At 46.0% G+C, this 23,135-nt stretch overlaps 1 protein-coding gene across 1 annotated transcript in view; it reads right to left on the bottom strand.

Annotated features, from left to right (window-relative positions):
- Positions 1-17,841, bottom strand: part of LOC121868211 (proteoglycan 4-like) — an 89,972-nt gene extending 72,131 nt beyond the window's left edge. Inside the window, exon 1 of the mRNA XM_042368523.1 lies at positions 17,737-17,841. Coding sequence (XP_042224457.1) covers positions 17,737-17,841 — 105 coding nt within the window. The remainder of the gene's footprint in view (positions 1-17,736) is intronic.
- Between the last annotated feature and the right edge of the window lie 5,294 nt (positions 17,842-23,135).

The following is a 23,135-nucleotide window of genomic DNA, read 5'->3' as shown; positions in this document are numbered from 1 at the left end:
TGGTGTTTTAATGTGTATAGTTATGGTGTTTTAATGTGTATAGTTATGGTGTTTTAATGTGTATAGTTATGGTGTTTTAATGTGTATAGTTATGGTGTTTTAATGTGTATAGTTATGGTGTTTTAATGTATATGCAGTACTTGTTTTAATGTGTATATAGTTAGGTTGTTTTAATGTGTATATTTGTTTTAATGTGTATAGTTGCGTTTCGTTTAATTTGTGTATGTAATTAATGTTTCTATATACTGTGTGTTGTGTCGTGATGATAATGAAGAAAATTACTTGTATTTAATTTATTTACTGAGTGAGAGAGAGAGAGAGAGAGAGAGAGAGAGTGAGAGAGTGAGAGAGAGAGTACTGTATAACACGAAAGTAAGAGAAAAACATTAAAGAAAGTAGAATAAAAGTATTACAAAAAGTATATAATGAAAATACGATAGAAACTCTAAAAAACATAATGAAAGTATAGTGAAAGTATAAAGTGTAAACATAAGGTATAGAATAAAAGTTAGGAAGAAAGTATTGAGGGGAAAAAGGTGTAGGAAATGCATAGTGAAAGTGTGCAGGAAAGTATAAAGTGAAAGTATAGAGGAAAGTTGCTTGTTGTGGGAGGTGTAAACACGCAACAGCTGGTGTGGAGAGGGAGGAAAAGACAACAGAAGGAGGACGTGAAAAGGAGTGAAGGAGAGATTGAAGAAGGAAAATGGAATGGAGAAGGAAAGGAAAGAATGAAAGAAGGAGAGAGAGAGAGAGAGGGAGGGAGTGAGTAAAGAGAAGGAGGAAGTGAAAATGGTTGAAAGGGAGAAAGAGGAAGAAGGGAAATGAAATGAAGTGGGGACGAAGAGAGAGAGAGAGAGAGAGATAGTTGGCTGTACCCTGGCGCTCTCCCTCACAGCCTGAGTACAGGGAGAGGAAGGAAAGAGCGGCGACAAGTAGGTCAAGGGAAGAGGGAGAGGGGGGGAGAGTGTGAAGATAGGGCGTGTTACTGAAGGGAGAGGGAGTGAGGGTAAAGGGAGAGGGAGTGAGGGTAAAGGGAGAGGGAGTGAGGGTAAAGGGAGAGGGAGTGAGAGTAAAGGGAGAGGGAGAGAGAGTAAAGCGATAGGGAGTGAGAGTAAAGGGAGGGGGTAAAGGGAGAGGGAGATAGAGTAAACGGAGAAGGAGAGAGAGTAAAGGGAGGGAGTAAGAGTAAAGGGAGAGGGAGAGAGAGTAAATGGAGGGGGTAAAAGTAAAGGGAGAGGGATGAGAGTAAACGGAGAAGGAGAGAGAGTAAAGGGAGGGAGTAAGAGTAAAGGGAGAGGGAGAGAGAGTAAATGGAGGGGGTAAAAGTAAAGGGAAAGGGAGAGAGGGTAAAGGGAGAGGGATGAGAGTGAAAGGAAAATGTGAGGATGTAATATAGAAGAAAAAAAGAGAAAGTCAAAATGGAATAGAAAAAATTGAGAGAATGAAAATGAGACAGGAAGAAAGTAAGAGAGAAAAAGAAAGTGAGAAAATGAAAACAAGTAAAAGAGAGAGAAAAAGAAAGTGAGAAAATGAAAAGAAGTGAGGGCAGAAATAAATAAACAAGAAATCAGAGAGAAAGAAAGTTAATGAGAAAGTAAGAAAGTGAGAGAAAGTGAGGGGAAGCATTGTCCTACCAGCACTGCCGATCTTTAGTTGATGAGCTCTCACAGGTGAATATTTATTTAACCCATTCCCATTCCCACTCTCTTCCACTCACAATCCCATCCCTATTCCCACTCCTCAATTCCAACTCATATTCCTTCCCCCATTCCCACTTTCGCATTCCTTCCTCCATTCCCACCAACTCATTTTCACTCACTCATTCCCTCCTTCATTCCCACCCTCTATTCCCACCCACACATTCATATTCCCACCCACTCACATTCCCACTCTCTATTCCCACTCCCTCTCAGCCTCCCGCCGTCCAGAAATACAATGGTATTACCTCCAGGACCTGAAAGTACACAATAACAGGCCTTAGGTACTGCGTTCACAAGGTCTAGTTTTGTGTGGCTGGCTGAAGCTCAAGAAAAATGGTCTCGTTTCAGGGCTTTGCTTAATACATGTTAAAGTGAGGAGAGAGAGAGAGAGAGAGAGAGAGAGAGAGAGAGAGAGAGAGAGAGTAACTGATAGAAAGAAAGAAAGAGAGAGAGAATAACTGATAGAAAGAAAGAGAGAGAGAGATAACTGATAGAAAGAAAGAGAGAGAGAGAGTAACTGATAGAAAGAAAGAAAGAGAGAGAGAATAACTGATAGAAAGAAAGAGAGAGAGTAACTGATAGATAGAAAGAGAGAAAGAAAGAAAAAGAAAGAGAGAGGAGAGAGGGTGAGAGAGACTGCGGGAAGCTTGTGGGTCCTTATGTGGACAATCCATCTAATTGGGTAAATTTTAATGGCACACCCCAGGGGGAGGGGGGTGGGGTGGGGGAGGAGGGGTGGGGGAGGAAAGCCCTGGTGGGGGAGGGAGGAGGGGGTACAGGGGAGGGAGGAGGGGGTGTTCTGTGGGGAGGAGGGGGTGTTCCAGGTGGGGGAGGGAGGAGGGGGGGCTCTAGGGGAGGGAGAGGGGTGTTCTCAGGTGGGGAGGGGGTGTTCTAGGTGGGAGGAGGGGTGCTCAGGTGGGGGAGGAGGGGTGCTCCCCAGGTGGGGGGAGGAGGGGGTGTTCCCAGGTGGGGAGGGAGGAGGGGGTGTTCTAGGGGGAGGAGAGGGGGTGTTCTAGGTGGGGGGGAGGAGGAGGGGGCAGCCCAGGTGGGGAGGAGGAGGGGGTGTTCAGGTGGGGAGGAGGGGTGTTTCAGGTGGGGGAGGGAGGGGGCTCAGGTGGGGGGAGGAGGGGTGTCTCGGTGGGGGGGAGTTCTAGGTGGGGGAGGAGGAGGGGTGTTTCAGGGTGGGGAGGGAGGAGGGGGTGTTCTAGGTGGGGAGGAGGTGGGGTGTTCAGGTGGGGAGGGAGGAGGGTGTTCTAGGTAGAGGAGAGGGGTGTTCTAGGAGGGGAGGAGGGGGGGTGTTCTAGGTGGGGGAGGAGGAGGGGGTTCAGGTGGGGAGGGAGGAGGGGTGTTCTAGGTGGGAGGGGAGGGGTGTTCTAGGTGGGGGGGAGGAGGGGCATTCTAGGTGGGGGAGGGAGGAGGGGTAGGTGGGGGGAGGGAGGAGGGGATGTTCTAGGTGGGGGGAGGGAGGAGGAGTGTTCCAGGTGGGGAGGGGGAGGGGTGTTCTAGGTGGGGAGGAGGAGGTGGTGATCTAGGTAAGATGAGAGGGGTGCTCTAGGGGTGCCCGGGGTGGTGGATGGAAGGGGGAGGTGTCAATTTCATGCACTGAACCGAGGTAAATAATTCGTAAAATAATGCATCCAATGTCCGGATATGAGACAGTCCGGATATGAGACAGTTCGGATATGCGAAAAAGTCTGGATATTCAAGATATTCCGGTTAAGAAAGGGTCAAAATAATTGAAACCCAGTCTGGATACGTGAGAGATTCCGGATAATTAAGAGACATTCCGAAAATTTAAGAGACAACCCGGATAATCGATAAGACATAACAACCTCATTTAACCAAGGTCATATTATGTTACTACCGAAGGCAAAACACATGTATGTGGGTACGTGTGTGTGTGTGTGTGTGTGTGTGTGTGTGTGTGTGTGTGTGTGTGTGTGTGTGTGTTGTTACGACCGTGTCTAACTTTTTTCTATTTTTTTTATATATAATATGCTCCCATGTTCCATATTATTCCTGTAATGATGTGTTAAATTTACTATTATATATTCTAGTCACCTTACCCTGTGCTGTTAAGGTTTTAACTGTCATTATTTGTTCAAGCCCATCTTATTTCTTTATTTTGTATTGTAACCAGCATTCTTTGTTCTCTAACGACCATCTGCATCGTTAAACGACCCACCGGCGGGTCGCGTGGCGGGAGCCGACCTTATATATAGGACCCACCAACTGACTTGAGTTAGTTCAGTCCTCTTGTCATACAGTCCACATCCTTTGAGTGTCACTTGTTACTTATACTTAATTTATTTGTGTTGTTCCTGTCGCCACCAATGTGGTATATCTATGTGAGTACCTATTTATGTCTCTGTGTCCATCAGTATTTGCCTAGTTGTATTCAAGTAATTCAGTGTTTCACGTTAGTTAATTTCAGTGATAGTTTTTACATGTTTATGCAGTGTTAACGTAATCCAATGCTTTATTTTTATTCTTTTGATGTTTCGATGTTTTGTATCACTTGTGTCTTAAAAGTTTCGATGGTGAATCAATTTGCTGTGACAGCCTACGAGGCTCTTTATTGTGTTAATATTTAATCAATTAAATTCTTAAAGGTTTACTTTATTTATTTTTATTCTCTTTTAATTTACTTCACTTTTTGTTTGGTTACGCCTAGAACCTGGATATTTAAGTAAATTAAGAGACGGCGTGTGTGTGTGTGTGTTAAGCTGGGGCAGGTTGACGTGAGAGTCCTAATAGGCCCCGGTTCTATTAGATGCAAGTCCTAATAGGCCCCGGTTCTATTAGCTCCAAGCCCTAATAGGCCCCGGTTCTATTAGCTCCAACCCCTAATAGGCCCCGGTTCTATTAGCTCCAACCCCTAATAGGCCCCGGTTCTATTAGCTCCAAGCCCTAATTGGCTCCAGTTCTATTTGGGCCAAGAACTAATCAGAATTAACATCATCAATTAAGACAAAACACCACAACTGATACTGACGCCGAGAACGAGATAATTCACCACACAGATTCAGGTGTTGACGAACTCGCTACAAGATCGATAACGAACTCATAGTCAATCGATGCTGCTTCAACCGTTGGTATAATGATAACGACTAGTGAGAGTATTTCTGTTAACGGGCGGTGTGTGTGTGTGTGTGTGTGTGTGTGTGTGTGTGTGTGATCAATCAGTCGACTTTGTAGGTATATTTTCAAATAGTTTTCGAGTATTGAATTATTTATAGAACACTCTCTCTCTCATTTCAAGGCCATAGGCGAGTGCTGTCAAGGTTGGCTGCAGGGGGGAGGGAGGGAGGGAGGAGGCAACAGCTGTAGATCAAAGTGCAGCCGGTACAAGGTTCGTGCTACCACTGCCATGAAGGTGAGGGGGGGGGGGTGCCAGGAGAGGTGGGGAAGCAGGGTGGGGGAGGGTGGGGGCAGGAGAGGGTGGGGGAGATGAGGGGTAAGGGGAAGGTGGTAAGGGAAGATTGGGGGAAGAGAAAGAAGAGGAGGAACAAAAGGAGGGTTAGGGGTGTGAGAGAGAGAGAGAGAGAGAATAGGAAGGCTGAAAGTAGGGGGGCAAGACTAAGAGCAAGGCTAGGGGAAGAGGAAAGGGAAAACTGAAATAGGGGAAAGAGGAAGGGCGGGGTAGGGGGGGGAGAAGGAAGGAGGGCTAAAGGGGAGAGGCCAGAGGTAGTGGAGGAGAAGAGGAGCTAGAGGTAGGGGAGGAGGGGGGAGGGGGAAGGCTAGAGAGAGAAGGGGAAGGGTAGGGGAAGGCTAGTGACAGAAGGGGAGGGTAAGGGAAGGGGGACACTCAAGCATTCAGGTTTTTTCATTATTGATCTGAGTTAACGATGGTCGGGCGGGTTTGAATATTTCTGGATCCACCAATGACAGCCTCTGGGGGGTAATGTGGACGAGGAGGAGGGGTGATGGGAGGAGGGGTGGGATGGGGGAGGAGGGGTGTGATGGAGGGGGAGGATGGAGGGGGAGGAGGGGTGTGAGGAGGAGGGGGATGGAGGGGTGATGGAGGGGAGGAGGGGGTGTGAGGGGGAGGAGGGGTGTGGGAGGGGGAGAGGGGTGATGGAGGGGGAGGAGGGGGGAGGAGGGGAAGATGGTGAGGAGGGGGTGGGTTATGCGAGTGTTTTTGTGTGTGTTTGAATGTTCTTGCGGGCTTGTGTAAGTGTTCTATTGTGTGTGTGTGTGTGTGTATGTATTCCTTTGTATAAAACGACTTGGAGGAGAAAAATTAATTACAGGTCCACATGAATTTAATATTTCAAGTATTGGTGGACGGAGGAAGCCCTTTTAGTGGGTCAAGTGCGTGTGTTAATGACAGTCCTAACCTAACCTAACCTAACCTTACCTAACCTAACCTCAATCCTTGATATTTAGTCCTCAGAAACATAACAATCTCTTGGGTTGCCATGGTGAATATTATATACGCACGCCCAGGTATGTATAGGCCTACGTCTGTGGGTACACGTACATAGATTCATACGTGCTAACATTGATACAGAAAGGATTGATCAGCTCACTCATGCGACCTCGATAAATGAGTGAAAACAATAACAATAGTTGAGATCTTACTGACATTCTTAGGTCAGGTCAGGTCAGGTCAGGTCATAAAAATAGATACTTAAGGGTGACTGTTTAATCTTCCCACTAAATAGTTAAAGGAGAACCGTCTCTTATCGACTCTTGTAAGCAAATGACTCTTCTAATGGTTCCTTTGGTCAATTATCCTCCTAAATTGTCCACTGAAAGCATCTCCAATCAACTCGTTTAAGCTACGACAAAAAAAACTTCACTTATTCCTTCTTTCACCTTACTAAGTGGAAAAAAAAATTAACTCGCCAACCATTTTAGAATTCTAACCCACAGCCTCTGATAACTTCCCTCCCCCGACCTCCCAACACCGTCGCTCCCCTGTGAATAAAATATCGGTATACGTGGTCTGGGGTGCTGGCGTGCTGGGGAGGGGGGGGGGGAGGACATAACCTGGACCCCAGACTGTGCTCCTGGCCCAAGTTTTCCACTTTAGGCTCCCTAGTACATCTCCTGCCTCGGGATTATGGCCTGGGTCACCTTGGAGTAAAACTGCTAAAGTAGGTTTTAAGAAAGAATATATTTAACCCAAAATTCTTGACTTTTTTTTCCACTGGGCGACGCTTAAGTGAAGACATTAATGCTTCTTTTTCTTATATAAAACTATTTTTTTTTATGTTATGTTAGAAATTTATTTATACTCTTTCTTGGGGATTTTTTTTTTGTCGTTGTCAATATTGAATCTTGTTTTTAAATGGTGGAGTTCATTGTTGTCTCCTACCTTGTGTTTTTTTGTCTCTCTCTTCCGCTGTTTTTTATCCAGACAATAACTCCACAACAGTCTGAAAGGTTGACTCTAAATATGGTGAAAGGATCTGTTCATTTTAATAGCCGATCGGTAACCCAAGATGGCCGCCTCATCCGAAATCGTTTAGTTACTTCTCATACCCTAACCTAACCTAACCTAACCTAACCTACCCTAACCTAACCTAACCTAACCAGAGTTCTTAATCATCGTTCACCAGGACTTAGTTAATTCAATAGGAGACATTTAATAATTTTTGAGAATTAATATATTTTCCCCATAAGTTTAATTAATGTTTCTTTATAAAGTTAAATAGAAAGGAAAAGTTTTCTTTATGTCAGATGTTAATAAAGAACCTGGTTATAATTAAATGAAGAAACTGGGTATTTTATTTTGATCTTCTGATCTCTTGACCTGGTGAATGTGTTGACCTTTGGATGACCTATTGTGTTGACCTATGATGACCTGTGCATATCTGTTGTGTTGACCTTTGGATGACCTATTGTGTTGACCTATGATGACCTGTGCATATCTGTTGTGGTGACCTGTGGATATCTGTTGTGTTGACCTGTGATGACCTGTGGATATCTGTTGTGGTGACCTGTGAACTAACGCCACACAGTCAAGCAAGCGATGTTTTAGTCCTCCCTTCGCCTTTGTTTACATGTACCCCATCCCATCCCTCTCTCCCTCCCTCCCTCTCCCACTCTCCCTCCCTCCCTCTCCCACTCTCCCTCCCTCCCTCTCCCACTCTCCCTCCCTTCCTCACCCAGTCGACCGTTGGAGGCAGGATCGATCAGACAGATAAGCTCGTTGATATAACCAACACCTCGTTATACATCGTTAAACTCTCCCACATCCGTCCCTGTAATGTCGTTAATCGCCTAATTTGGGTAACTTTTTGTCGTTAATCACCTGAAGATTAGGCACCCCAGCTTATTTCACCTTATAATTTAACACCCTAACACCACAGTGGGGGGGGTGTAGGTTAGGTTAGATTAGGGTGTTTAATCGTCAGGTGAAATAAACTGGAGTGTCTAAATCTTCAGGTAAATCCATTTTTTGTGGTTAAGCTGGGATTGAAGCTGAAATTTAAGCTTCAGGGGGAAGGTTGCCAGAGGCCATTGAAACCCTCGGTATTTTAAGCTTGTTTTTGTGAAGGGAGTAACTGGCTAATTCCCGGAGGTGGAGCGCGAGACCTAATCAAGGCTAATCTACCTTGTTAAATCTACCTTGTTAAATCTACCTTGTAAAATCTACCTTGTTAAATTTACCTTGTTAAATCTACCTTGTAAAATCTACCTTGTTAAGTCTACCTTGTTAAATCTACCTTGGAGTAACCCATTGTAACTAACCTAAATCAACTTGGCCTAACTTATCATTACCTTATTTAACCTAACTTAACCTAACCTAAGAAGAAGGAGGAGAGAGAGGAACGAGAAGGAAGGCGGAAAGGGGAGGTGAGAGACATGAATTGAGGGAGGAAAAGAAAGAGAGAGAAAAGGAAGGAATTGAGAAAGAGAAGGGGGGAAATAAATAGAGGGAGAAGGAGATAGAAAGAAGGGAATAGAGGGAGAGAGAGAGAGGGAGAAGAAGGGAAGGGAGTGAACGAGGGAAGCATAATGAGAGGGAGGTAGGCATCAAGGTGAGGGGGAAATATGTGAGGAATGAGAAGGGAGAGTCAGATGAGGGGAAACAATGGTGAGGGGAAATAATAGGGAAGTTAGGGAAATAATAGGGAAGTGAGGGGAAATAATAGGGAAGTGGGGGGAAATAATAGGGAAGTGGGGAAATAATAGGGAAGTGAGGGGAAAATATTAGGGACGTGAGGGGAAATAATGAGGAAGTTAGGGGAAATAATAAAGAAACGAGAGAGGCTGGAAGGGGACGAGTGAGGGAGAGGAAATATGGAACAAAGGACACTGGGAGAGGCTGGGAGAGGAGGGTGAGGCTGGGAGAAGAGTGAGAGGAGGGTGAGGCTGGGAGAGGAGGGAAAGACACTGGAAGAGGAGGGAGAGGAGAGTGTGTGGTTGGGGGTCAGGCTAGACCAGAGAGGGACAGTTCCTTATTTTTTATTGATCTGACGCGGCTGGCAACAGGTGAGCAGGGGAGGGAGGGGTCATCAGGCAGGGGAGGAGGGAGGGGTTCATCAGGCAGGGGACGGAAGGGGGGGTCATCAGGCAGGGGGAGGGAGGGAGGGTCATCAGGCAGGGGGACGGAAGGGGGTCATCAGGCAGGGAAGGGGGAGTCACCAGGCAGGGGAGAGAGAGGGAGGAAGGGGAGAGTTACCAGGCAGTAGAAGGAGGTGAAGGGATGTCACCAGGCCAGGTCACCAGGCAGGGGTAGAGGGCCGGGTCACCAGGTGGTCACCAAACACCTGCGTCACAACAGGTGAGGACCGTAACGGGCGGAGTGTGTTATTGATCACTTATTGGTGATGGTAACGGCTGAGGCTGGTGGCCCCTCTCACACTACCTCTCACTTCTCTCTCTCTCCACTCCCTCCTCTCACATTTCACTTCTCCCTACACTTTCCCTTTTCACTCTCTCTCTCTTTCACGGTACCATGCTCCCCCCCTCCCCTTCACTCTCACAGTACCATGCTCCCCCCCTTCACCTCACACCTCACATGCACTCACAGCCATGCCCTCCCCTTCACCTCACAGTACCATGCCCCCCCTCCCTTCACTCACAGCACCATGCCCCCTCCCCTTCACCTCACAGTACCATGCCCTCCCTTCACTCACAGTACCATGCCCCTCCCTCCCTCCCTCTCACAGCACCATGCTCCCTCCCCTTCACTCTCACAGTACCATACCCCCCTGGCCACCAATAAGCAGTAGACCCGCAATAGATACATATTCAACATTTAAAGGGCAGGTGTTGGTGTGGGGTGTACAGTGTATGTCTCCCTCCTCCCTCCCCCATGTAGCCTTCCATCCCTGTATCAGATGGCTCTTTCCTACTTCCCTCCTTCCTTCCCTATGGCCATCATCCCTCCCTCTAGCTTTCCTTCTTCCCTCTCTCCCTCCATCTATCATTGTAACCTTCCTCCCCTTCCTTCCTCTCTGTAGCTTTCCTCCCTTCCCTCCCTCTTCACCCCATTCCTTCTCTCCCTCCCTCCGTGTAGAGTTCTCTCACTACTTACAGTATTCTTGTCACTGCTGTTAATATTACGTCACAGATTCCTGCTTGCGTCACTGTTGATTGTGTCACTGTTCTTGCTTGCGTCACTGTTGATTGCGTCACTGTTCTTGCTTGCGTCACGGATTTTGGTTGAGCCGTTGATATTTAAAGAGGGAATAAAGTATTAGTTTATCATGGCTCCTAAATCTGTTCCGGGATTATTTATTATTTATTATTATTATTATTATTACAGCAAAACCCACAACAACAGCCCGTAAAACACACCTTCCTCTGTCTGCTAATTACAGAAACCGCATCATCATCATTATACGCAAAATGTAGATACGCCAATTGTGTTAATGAGAGAAAAATTAGGCTTTTGAAGGAACCTTATTAAAACCCGACATTTGGAATTATAAATGAGTATAGTCCTGTGGCAGAGACTATTAATTTATATGATGTAATTTTGTACCATGTTAATATTGATGTGTGTGTGTGTGTATGTTCTAATTGACTTCCTCTTCAAGGGTCATTACACGGTATGACCCGCCAGATGATGACCTCCAGTGACCCAAGACGACCTGTAGTGACCCCAGGATCTGACATACCTGACCAGTGACCCGGTACTTCATTACCTTACCTTGTGTGTGACAGATGGTGTGTGTGTGTGTGTGTGTGTGTGTGTGTGTGTGTGTGTGTGTGGTTGACCTCGCTCCTGCTCCTGTTATGAGAGTCAGGTCACGTCAACACCACCAAAGAGGTCATAACGTTAGGATAAAGGAACACGTGCCCGCCTACCCTGGTTATAGCGGCTGGATTCGTGACCTTGTTTTGTGCTGAGGTCAACCATGGTGGTGGGGAGTGCGGGGGATGCGAGAAACGAGGTCAAATTTGGGTTCCTGGGGATTAGGTCAGCCGGAAGGTTAAGTGAGAGGATTACCGGGTGTTGCTCTCTCTCTCTCTCTCTCTCTCTTTCTGAAGTGAGAAATGAGTCAGGGAGATGAAGTGAGGGGTAGTTGATGGAGGTGAAGGTTAGTGAGGTGAGGCGAGGTGAGGTGAGGTGAGGTGACCCAGGGAGGGTACCATCGTCACCACATCAGGTGATCTTATAATCCTTTTGTAGTAATGATCTTGCTTAGTCCTCTCACCTCCTCCGTGTTACGTCAGGTGACTTAACAGGTAGGACCAGGACGTCTCACAGGTGTCCTTCAGGGTGGTGTCCTCGCTAATGAACCAGCCCAGGACTCACTAGTTGGCCCACCTGCCTTAACCTGGATCACCTCGTATTGTCTTCCGCTGTTTCTCTCTTTCTTCTTCCTCCTCCTCACACCTCAACCCTCCTCACTCCTCAACTCTCTCACCTTCTCTCACTCCTCAACCCTCCTCACACCTCAACCCTCTCACCTTCTCTCACTCCTCAACCCTCCTCACACCTCAACCCTCCTCACTCCTCAACTCTCTCACCTTCTCTCACTCCTCAACCCTCCTCACTCCTCAACTCTCTCTCCTTCTCTCACATCACAGATCTCTCACCCACTAAGTCCAGTTGCGACCAAAATTCCCAGGACATTTAAGCAAAAACTACAATTATTTATGGGTCATACATGCGATTAGTGTATTGATAATGAACATTTTTCATTATACATCATACCAGAATAACAAAATGAGAATAAGACTCAAACACAATGAAAAAACTGAGCAAGAAAATGTTAAGAAATGTTAAAATGTTAAAATTCTAAGACTCAAGTAGTTATCATGTATTACCCAAAGGTCTCATGGGAGTTTTGGGATCAACTGTGAATGTTTATGTTATTCAATAGCTTGTTGTTATTCTGTATCTGTTGTTGTTGCTTTTTTATGCAGTGTTAAGAGTCAGGAACCAGCCAGAAGTTAGCGACAATACGGGCCGACAGTCTGCCACACAACTAAAGCAAAACTCTTATTGGAATCCTTGAGGTCTTCGGGAAGCTTGGTCTAAAGAGAAGGAGAACAAGAAGAGGTGGAGAAGAAGAAGAAGGAAGGTCCAGCGATCAAAAATTAAGACTCTTAGTGAAACGACGAAAAATCAGGAGAGAGAGAGAGCTTTACGGCAGAGGTTGTGGGTGGGTATTAAGTGCGTTACCACGTTCTGGGTTCTTATCTCTCCCGACACACCCTCCAGTGTTGACACCGTCTGGTTTACGTGGTGTTGAAAATGGCTATAATCCCAGAGTGGCCAATTATTTACTCTCCTACGACCTAGCTATTACTTGGTAGACGTTCATGGTGAAGAGAGAAGTGAGGAAGGAAAAGAAGATAATCAAAGAAAACAATGGATGGAAAAAAGAAAGAATGGGGGAATAAATTTAAGGTGGAGAAGAATGGAAGAACAGAAGTTAAGCGAAATAAAAAAAAGGGAACTAGCGGTGAGAGAAAAGAAAAAAAGGAGGAAGAAGGGAAAGAGAGAAAAGGGGTAGATGAGGGGAAGGAAGGAAAAGGGGGGAGGGGGGCTGTCTGTAACGGAAAGGTATGTTATGAAAGGGGTTCAGAGGTCAGCCAGTATGCCCCAACTTTCACCCAATACGGTAACAAACAGCAGATGTACCGCCGCCCCCCACCCGGCCTGGCCCGGCGTACCTCAGGCTGTGTGGTTGGTTCTCCGGCTGTTTGGATCGTCACGGAAGTTGGGTCTCTTGTCGATTTGTAAACACCCCTTGCCTCCCTTTCCTTCCCCTCTTCCCTTTCCCTCCCCCTTCCCCCCCTCTACCAGCTTATTTCACCTGATGATTATACACCCTAACATTATATGGGTAGGTTAGGTTAGGATATTTTAAGCTTGGTTAGATTAGGTTAAGTTACAGTAGGTTTGGTTAGGTTAGGGTTCTCAAAGGCTCATACGACCAAATTTCCTCTAGGACATGAAAATGCATCTGACCGACTCACTCAAACCAGAATTTGTTGACACACACACATAAGAACATAAGAATTGAGGAAACTGCAGCGGGCCTATTGGCCCATACTGGGCAGTCCCATTTACACCCAACCCCTATTGCTCATAATTATAAGCATCCAACCTATGTCTGCAGCTATCCAGCGTATTCGAGTTAATGATAATATTTGGTAACTTGTTCCATTCATCCACTACTCTGTTTCCAAACCAGTGTTTACACACACACACACACACACACACACACACTTAAACTGACTCAGTAAAACAGACAAACGCACGGAGCAGCAGATTGCGACAACCCCAGTCCCTCCTTCACCTAACGAGGATGGAGAGTGATGAATTGCACTTCTGGCACGTCTTGGTCTGATTGGTTGATCCACTCTTGACGCTAATTGGCCGGAAAGTTGCGTTGCTCTCTGGTCTTATGTATTTATTACAATTATTTTGAATATTATTATTATTAGAACCTAACCTAACCTAACCTAACCTAACCTAACGTATCTTAAGTCTTAATATACCTTAACCCAAACAAACATGGCTTAACCTAACTCATTTTACCTGTAGGTTATTGCCATTCAGCCTGGCCGCACACACACACACACACACACACACATGGACGTTTTATGACAGTAACAGTATAAGAAATCCTTAACTCTCTTATATAAACCAAATGAAGGGCTTAAGACGCTCCCTTACGTTGTGGTTCAGAGCTAAGAGTTTATCCAAGACCAAACCAGTTTATAAGCCACCCACAGCACGGGGCGTGTGACGTGTTCTGCAAGGCTGGTAATGATCCCGTCTCAGCTAAGGCACATTTATGAGTACTCGCGGCTCATACTTACAGACTGTGTGGCAGTACGTGAATAAAAACTAACAGTGTACCTTGGAGATTCTCGATTGGATCCCACGAGATAGGAAAAGATTACCAATTGCCAGGCGAATAGATGAAATTGGAAAGTAGGGAGGTGCTTAGTGTATGTGTGTGTGTGTGTGTATCCCCTTAAGCACTTCAGTTCTATCACACGGGATCGCCAGCATGTTATGACGCAGTACAACACGGTATAGTTGACCCAGAACATAAACGCCCTTGTGAACGGAACTCCACCCTCCGCCCAACTAGGGAAATCACCGAGGCTTCCTTCCTATACGGGTGGTGGGCCGTCTCGTCTCCCAGGATTCATTCACACACCGGATGCTGTCGTTCTCTCTCTCTCTGTACGGAAGACCTGATTACCCTCACACGGAAGATCTGATTGTGGGAAAATCAGATAAACGGAAAATTTGTTGGGGGATTCTGTGGGTTTATTACCTGATGGTGTAGGCGGAGGTAGTGGTAGTGGTGGTGATAGTGGTTGTGGTAGTGGTGGTGATAGTGGTTGTGGTAGTAGATCCAGGAGGGGGTGTAGGGTGCCGTGGGGTGTAAGAGGGGGTTAGAGACCTTGCCACCAGTACTATGGACCCCTCCCTTGCCTTCTCTTAGTGACCTTGAGTTGCTTGTCATTGTACTGATCCCCCTCCCGTCCTTCACTCAGTACTCCTACTCCTCCTCTACCCTCCCCCCTTTATCCTCCTCCTCCTACCCCTCCCCCTTTATCTCCTCCTCCTCCCTCCCCTTTATCTACTCTCTCTCTCTCTCTCTCCAACCTTGATACTCCCTCATCTTTCTCTCCGCAAGATAAGAGATAAAAAAACCTCCTGACGGGTTTAGTGTAGCAGGCGGGAGCTGAGGCGATGTTGAGTCAGCTGTACACGCCTTAACAAGGAGCTCCCTGTATAGCGTAAGGGCCTCGAGACTCCAACGACGGCGTAAGGACTTAAGACTGTATCGAGTATATATGGTAGCCTTCCACCCACTTATGGTCACACCGAGGCCCTCTAAAACTCAGACCAGTGACGTGTAGGACTCTAAGTGTGTGTGTGTGTGTGTGTGTGTGTGTACTCTGGCTCAGTACTATGTGTGTGTTTGTGAGTCACGTCTCGGTAGTGGTTGTGTGAATGATTAAATTGGTGTTGTGTAGCGGCAGTGTTCCGGAGCCTGAGGAAGGTTTTTGTGTGTGTGGTGGAACTGTTCTTATGTTGTGGGCGTCACCAGTGTGTGTATGTGTTTCGAGGAGGAGGACGCCCATCTGATTGTTGGTGCCTCGTGCTGCTGGTGACAATGATGGTGATGGGGGTGGTGATTGGTGGTGGAGGTGGTGATGGTGATGATGGTGATGATGGTGATTGGTGGTGGAGGTGGTGATGGTGATGGTGATGGGGGTGGTGATGGTGATGATGGTGATGGTGATATTACTGTTGTCTGTTGTTTTATTTTTCCTGTTTTTTACTGTTGTTATGTCACCACTATCACGCCCACATGAATCTAGGCGTGTATGTTGGCTTAGGGTCTGAGGGTGTGGGCGTGAAGTAGTCATGAATGGAGTCGCGGGCGTGAAGTAGCCATGAATGGAGTGGTGGTGAATGAGGCGTGGGTGTGGGCGTGGGCGTAACCGCTGTGAAGGATATACAGCAGGAGGGAGGAACGACTCCTACAGGAACTATGGGCAAGGAACACCACACGAGTCTCTCTCTCTCTCTCTCTCTCTCTCTCTCTCTCTCTCTCTCTCTGTGACCCTGTCTGACCTGACCTTACCCCCATACGCAACCCTCCGGAAACGCCATGTGACCTCTCAATGACCTGACCTGGCACCCCCTATCCACATACCCCTTGACACACTTCCTGACCTCACATGACCTCTAGGAACACGAAGTAAGGAGGGAATGAAATGGTTAGGTTAGGTTAGGTTATGTGACTAAGACTGACTTTGTTGTGTTTGTTGAGTAATGCTTGTTTGTTTGTAGTTTGTTATGGTATATCATAGGTCATTAGTGATTTTAATTAGCTGTATAGTAATTGTTTGTGTTTCTTGTTCATTAATGATGGATTAGTTTAATAAATAGCCTTTTGGTCAGGGTGTACTAGCTTACTATTGATACAAATTTAGTTATTATTATTATTATTATTATTATTATTATTATTATTATTATTATTATTATTGTTATTATTATTATTATTATTGTTATTGTTATTATTATTATTATTATTATTATTATTATTATTATTATTATTTTTCTTCCCTACAGGTGAGTGTGGGTGGCGCAGGTGTAGCTAATGGGTAGTGACAGGTAAGCAAATCACAGGGGAAAAAAGTCACAATATTGGTTGGGAAAAAAGTCACGGGAAAAAAGTTCCATTATACTGTATGTATTTTTTTTCTACATTCATGTGAGGTGTATTAATGTTAGGTCAGGTTAGTATTTGATCATGTGTTGTATTAGTAGTATTGGCTGTTGATATACTGGCAGCTACTCATAATTTGACAAGATTTAATGATGTTGACAGTTTAATGAGGCAGAACTTATTGTGTTATGAGTAATGTTGTTAGTTTATTGAGTCGGTAAGTTGTAGATATAAAATTGTAAAATATTAATAACACTGAATTTGTTGTTGGAAAGTATACATTATTATTCATAGTGATGATTTATACAGCCAGAATGTTATCTATATACATAAATTATACAATATTGATAATACTGGCAATATTTATTAAACATAATGTGACGTAAAGTATAGTATAGCTTTAACGAAACTAACACGACTGGTAATTACAAAGTGTGTGGTTGTCGTGACGAAAATAGTGACGTTAACAATACAGTATGATCGAAAAGTCACTGTGCACCAGTATTAATTAACATTACACCTGTTCCTCGTTATACCTTACCTAGTGTTAATAACTATAAGTGCACAGGTACTATTCGATCACTGTCTGTATATCACCTTTACTGAGTCAATATCAAGGCCGCAGTAGTCGTGTTTTGGTGACCTCCATTCTCCCCGAAAGGTCAAAGGTCAGGGTCTCTTATTACCACCGAAGGGCAGAGATGCAACAGGAAGCCGCCAACACCCCCTCCCCCCCCCAGGCTGTTCCTCACCATCGCCTCCGCTTGAATCACAACATAAAAATGGAGGAAACTGCAGCGGGTTTATTGGCCCATACTGGACAGTCCCGTTTACACCCAAACCCCTATCGCTCATATGTCCATCCAATCTATGTTTGAAGCTATCCAGCGTGTTCGAGTTAATGGTGATGTTTGGTAACCTGTTCCACTCATCCACTACTCTATTTCCATACCAATGTTTACCTAGTGCAGATTAAGATGCTTTAACCTGCCTCTGTACTCAAGGTTCCTAATGCCCGGGATTAGTCTTGTCATTCTCCTCTTTTTGCTTTTTAGAGATTCGAGAGAGAGAGAGAGAGAGAGAGAGAGAGAGAGAGAGAGAGAGAGAGAGAGAGAGAGAGAGAGAGGAGAGAGAGAGAGAGAGAGAGAGAGAGAGATAAGTTACTTGACTCATAAGATAATAATGTAGTTGATGCAAAAAATTTAAGATTCTCATCAGTGGTTGAGTCAATGTCTCAGTGATGTGCTTGTACTGGTAAAAACTAACCTAACCCCTCGACCCAAGTTTTTGTGATCGTCTGCCATGGTTGATCGAGCCTTGCTGCCCTTGTGACCCGCCCTGGGCAAACATTTACTGTGGGACTCCTCATTCATTCTCTCTCTCTCTCTCTCTCTCTCTCTCTCTCTCTCAATTACCTGAAGCTCCTCAAGGTAGGCACCGTGGGTCGAGAAGTCAGGCACCAAGTTCCCTCTGCCCTGTTCACCCCTAACTCCTTCAGGATCTCCGGCCACCAGGGACATCCTACAGGGTCCTCTTGGTCACGCTTCTACCAATCCCACGGTTCCTCCTCCCTACCAGAATGATGACGCCAGATTTGCATTCACAAGCTTAGAGAATTTGTTCAGAAATGTCAGTACAATGTTTGGTTCTGGGTAAATGGACAGGTAAAGTAATTAAGTCCTCATATTGTGGCAGTGTTGGACAGGTGGACTAGAATATAGTAAGCTTGAGTGTAGTGAAGATTAGGAACCACCCTAGCTTATTTTACCTCAAGATCAAACACCCTAACTTTGAATGGAGCATCAGATTAGGTTCGGTTAGGTGAGATTAGGTTGGGTTAGGTTAGGTTTGGTTAGGTTAGGTTAGACCATAAGATAATCAAGAACATTATCCCACCTAAAACATTAATGAAAAACTTCAGATACATATTCAGAAACTTAGTGTCAGACGAGTCGGTTCCCACAAGTTTATTAAGGAATTTCAACATAAGATTCGTGTTTACATTCACAAACTTTGAGTCACAAACACGAATATAAGAACCGGATACGAATTCCACAAGTTTATTAACACATCAATACAGGAATCACGAGTTTAGTCAGTAAGTTTAGGCAATGATCTCAGTAAAGGTGTGTGTGTGTGTGTGTGTGTGTGTGTGTGTGTGTGTGTGTGTGTGTGTGTGTGTGTGTGTTTAATGACAGGTACAGGTGTGTTAAATATCACCTGGTAACACAACAAGTACATATTAAATGAGATATAAGACACGGACAGTTATTTCCACAGAGATATTATCGCTTCTTGATGGTGGAGACGGAACCTAACCTAACCTAACGTAACCCTGGAAATAGGATAGAAATATATACATTAAATCTTTCAAATTTAGTTATTTATACGGGTAGGAGAAAGGTAGGGATGGAGGGAAGGAGAGGTAGGGAGGAGAGAGAGAGAGGGGGGTGAAAGGAGAGAGGTAGGAAGGGAGATAGGGAAAGAAAGAGAGGGTTATGTAGGTAAGGAGAGAGAGGAGGAAAGGAGAGAGATAAGTATTGATATTGAAACAGTTTAATTAGCCAGATAAATACAGAGTCGATAATAATAATAATATTAATATGGCTGAGCTAGTTGAGAGCCTGAGCTCTCTTGAAGTAGGGAGGGAGATAGAGAAGACAGGAGAGAGGTAGGTAGGTAGGGAGAGACAGGAATGTGGTTGGTGTGGAGGAGGAGGTAAGGGGGGGATAGGTTGTATTATATTATCACATGATAGATGTGGACCCAACACCTCAATGAACGGACTGACCCATTCTTATTACACGCCGCCACCTCCTCCGCCTCCTCCCTCGCCCCTGGCTGATGCTGGAGATGCTCCCTGTCTGCTCACAGCCAGAACCGTGGGAAATGTCTCCTTTAGACATCCTGAACCGTGGGAAGTGTCTCTTTAGACATCCTGAACCGTGGGAAGTGTCCCTTTAGACATCCTGAACCGTGGGAAGTGTCTCTTTAGACACCCTGAACTGTGGGAAGTGTCCCTTTAGACATCCTGAACCGTGGGAAGTGTCTCTTTAGACACCCTGAACTGTGGGAAGTGTCCCTTTAGACATCCTGAACTGTGGGAAGTGTCCCTTTAGACATCCTGAACCGTGGGAAGCGTGCCTTGAGACATCCTGAACCGTGGGAAGTGTCTCTGCCTTGAAGAGGTTCAAGAAATTAAATGATAGTTGTACATTTCTAATTCCATTTAAAGTCCACAAACTCAATTAGTGTGTGTGTGTGTGTGGGCTACCATCTTGAAAGCCAAATCCTTGCTTCTAACTGGTGGAAATACCTCAATGAGTCATTCATAAGTGATTGTCAGGTGTTCGAGGAAACCGTGAGTCGGTTCCCCACTCACTGAGGCCATCCACCTCACACACACACACACACACACACACACACACACACCTTTCCTTCATATTATAATTACAACAGGAATGGTGTGACAACTCATAAGACGAAGGTTTTCTCACTCTCTCACCCCCAGTAAGTCTCTCACCCCCAGTAAGTCTCTCACCTCCAGTAAGTCTCTCACCTCCAGTAAGTCTCTCACCTCCAGTAAGTCTCTCACCTCCAGTAAGTCTCTCACCTCCAGTAAGTCTCTCACCTCCAGTAAGTCTCTCACCTCCAGCATCAGTAAGTCCTTCCCTGTCTGTCTCTCACCTGTCTCCTGACCTTGACTTAGCCTCCTCACCCCTACCTGAGACTCCCCCGAGGCTGCCACAGGCCACCATCACGCCGCTGTTCTCACGAGTCTTTACCCAGATAGACTCTTAGATGGAGAGAGAGAGAGAGAGAGGAAAATTCCGAGTGGACAAGCAGTTCCGGTAGTGACTATTCTTGTGGCTGCCCCGTTACTGGTGGGGGGGGTAAGGTTGGGGAAATGGGGGATGGTGTCAGATTAGTGGGGGAGGTGAAGTAATGGGAAATGGTGTAAGTGGTAGGTAGGAGGGAGTGTGGAAAGGTGTAGGGGATAGAGAAGGGAGGGGGAGGGTAAAGGGAGTGGTAGTGGGGAGGAGAATGGGATTATGAGTAGAGTGGGAAAGGAATGGGAGGAGAGGGTTGAAGCTATGAGGGAAAGAAGTGGTTCGTGGAAGGGGAAATGGTGTGGGGGTGAGCGGGAGGGGACTAGGGGAAGGGATTGGGTGTGGGGATTGCTGGAGATGGGGAGTTGGGAAGGGGTGGAAGGGATGGGGGAGATGTATGATATAGGGAAAGGAAGGATGAAATGGGAAGAGGTGAAGGGAGGAAGAGTAGGGGTGGAAGAGAGAGAGAGGAGGAGATAATTGGAGATGAGGGGAGGGGGGTGGAGGGAGAGAGAGGACCTGCAGGTGGAGAGAACTGAGAGGCAGGGAGAAGGGAGGGAGAGTGGTGAGGTGGAAGGGGGATAGGGAGGGAGGGAGGGAGGGAAGGCGTGGGAACACTGTTGGTGAAGGTGGTGGGGGGAGGAGTAGCGGCCGCCCACCAAGGACACACCCGCCCACTGTCTGCTGGTAGTGGTGGTGGTGGTGGTGGTGGTAATGGTAGTGGTGGTGGTAGTAGTAATAATGGTGGTAATGGTGGTAGCCTGTGGTTATGAAGTAAAAGGAGGGTAGGGGTGGGTAGATCTCTTGGTTGCACACACCACCACACACTACCACCACCCACAACCATCACTACCACACACTACCACCACTACCACCTCCACCTACCAGCACCACCACCACCACCACCACCACCACCACCACCACCACCACCACCACCACCACCACCACCACACAACCATCCTAATTGTTTGACTGTTAGTCACTCTACCTGCTGTGTGAAACAACCAACCACAAGGGGGTAGAGGGGTAAAGGGAGGTGTGGGAGAGGGGAGTGGAATGGAGTTTGTTGATAGAAGAGAGAGAGAGAGAGAGAGAGAGAGAGAGAGAGAGAGAGAGAGAGAGAGTTATTTTACAACATAACCTTGCAATATGAAGAAGACTCTCTCTCTCTCTCTCTCTCACCCTACAGCCACTGGGATGGACGGGCTGTGTTACTTTAAACAGGTTCACTGTATTGAGGTGGATGGCCTAGTTTCATCTGCTTCTTCATTCGTGTTTTAATGTGTGTGTGTGTGTGTGTGTGTGTGTGTGTGTGTGTGTATGTGTGTGTGTGTGTGTGTGTGTGTGTGTGTGGAGCATCACAGGTGAATTATAAGAGTTTGTTACATTAAATACAAACTTAGAACAAGCAAGTGTCTCTTAGGTATGACTGCGTTAGGAGACTTGAGTGGCGTGGTGCTTGAAGATGTGTTGTTAATTTATTGTGAAGATGTTGGAAATGTTAAAAGAATGTTGGAAATGTTAAAAGAATGTTGGAAATGTTAAAAGAATGTTGGAAATGTTAAAAGAATGTTAGGAATGTTAAAAGAATGTTAGGAATGTTAAAAGAATGTTAGGAATGTTAAAAGAATGTTAGGAATGTTAAAAGAATGTTGGAAATGTTAAAAGAATGTTGGAAAAGTTAAAAGAATGTTGGAAATGTTAAAAGAATGTTGGAAATGTTAAAAGAATGCTGCAAATGTTAAAAGAATGTTGAAAATCATGTTGAAAGCTTTTTGAAAACGTGATGGAAAAGTGTTAGGATATAATCGTAGTTTCTTCACTTCGCTATCATAAATTTCAGTCTATACATGTTCGGTATATGTTTTCTTCTCTGTAGGAACCTGTTTAAAACGCGTTGAGAGCAAGATGTGAACGTGTTGTGCAAGCGAGTGTGATGGTTGGTGGTGGTGGTGGTAGTGGTAATGGTGGTGGTGGTGGTGGTGGTGGTGGGGTTCAATATCATGGATCTTTCTGGGGACAACATGGCCAATTACCTGTGGCGGTGCCTCTCTCTCTCTCTCTCTCTCTCTCTCTCTCTCTCTCTCCACAGCGAATCTAGAGATGGCGTTTTAAAGGGTGAGGGAGGGGGGGAGGGAGGGGGAATGATGAGGAGGAGATGTTTTAAAGAGACGGAGGAGGTAGTGGTAAGGGAGTTAGAAAGGAGAGGGCAGATGGTGTGAAGGAGGGAGAGAAGGAGGGAGCGGATGTTATGAGGGAGTGTAATTTGAGAATGTTACGTGAAGAGATGCCTTGTGAGGGAGCATTGTGAAGTGTGAGGGAGGGTGAGAGGGAGGGAGATGTGTTTAAGGGCGAGAGGAGGTGTTAGTGAGTGGAGGAGGAGGGAGGAAAAGGAGGAGGAGGTGGTGGTAGTGAGGGAGACGGAGGTAAGTTAAAGGGGATGCAGTGAGGGAGAAGATGAAGGTGAGGGAGGGAGAATGGTGAGGAGGGAGAGATGGTGAGGAGGGAGGGAGGAGATGAGTGAGGGAGGGAGGGAGGGAGAGAGATAGTGAGGGAGGGAGGGAGGGAGGGAGGGGAGGGAGAGAGATGAAGGAGAGTGAGGGAGGGGGAGGGAGGGAGGGAGAGATAGTGAGGGAAGGAGGGAGGGAAGAGACAGTGAGAGAAAGAGTGAGAATGTTTGGGTTTCTCCCTATACAAATTATGACTCGCATCAAATAGTTGTTACTCTTCATGTCTGTCTGTCTGTCTGTCCCTGATACACTGTTGAGGATGGGTGATGGTGGAGGTGTGAGGTGGAGGGGTGAAGTGTGAGGTGGAGGGGTGAAGCGTGAGGAGTAAGGTGTGAGGTGGAGGGGTGATGGGTAATGTAATCAAAGGGAAAGGAGTTGAGAAAGTTGTGACCTCTGGTGGAGAGAGAGAGTTCAAACTTGGTCGTGTGGCTTTAAAAGGTCACTGTACACCACAACGTCTCCTTCAGTACAACA

Source organism: Homarus americanus, unplaced genomic scaffold (assembly GCF_018991925.1).
Source record: "Homarus americanus isolate GMGI-L3 unplaced genomic scaffold, GMGI_Hamer_2.0 scaffold19318, whole genome shotgun sequence".
NCBI classification, from domain to species: domain Eukaryota; kingdom Metazoa; phylum Arthropoda; class Malacostraca; order Decapoda; family Nephropidae; genus Homarus; species Homarus americanus.
Note: the sequence above shows the minus strand (reverse complement) of the source record. Positions and strands in the feature narration are given on the sequence as shown.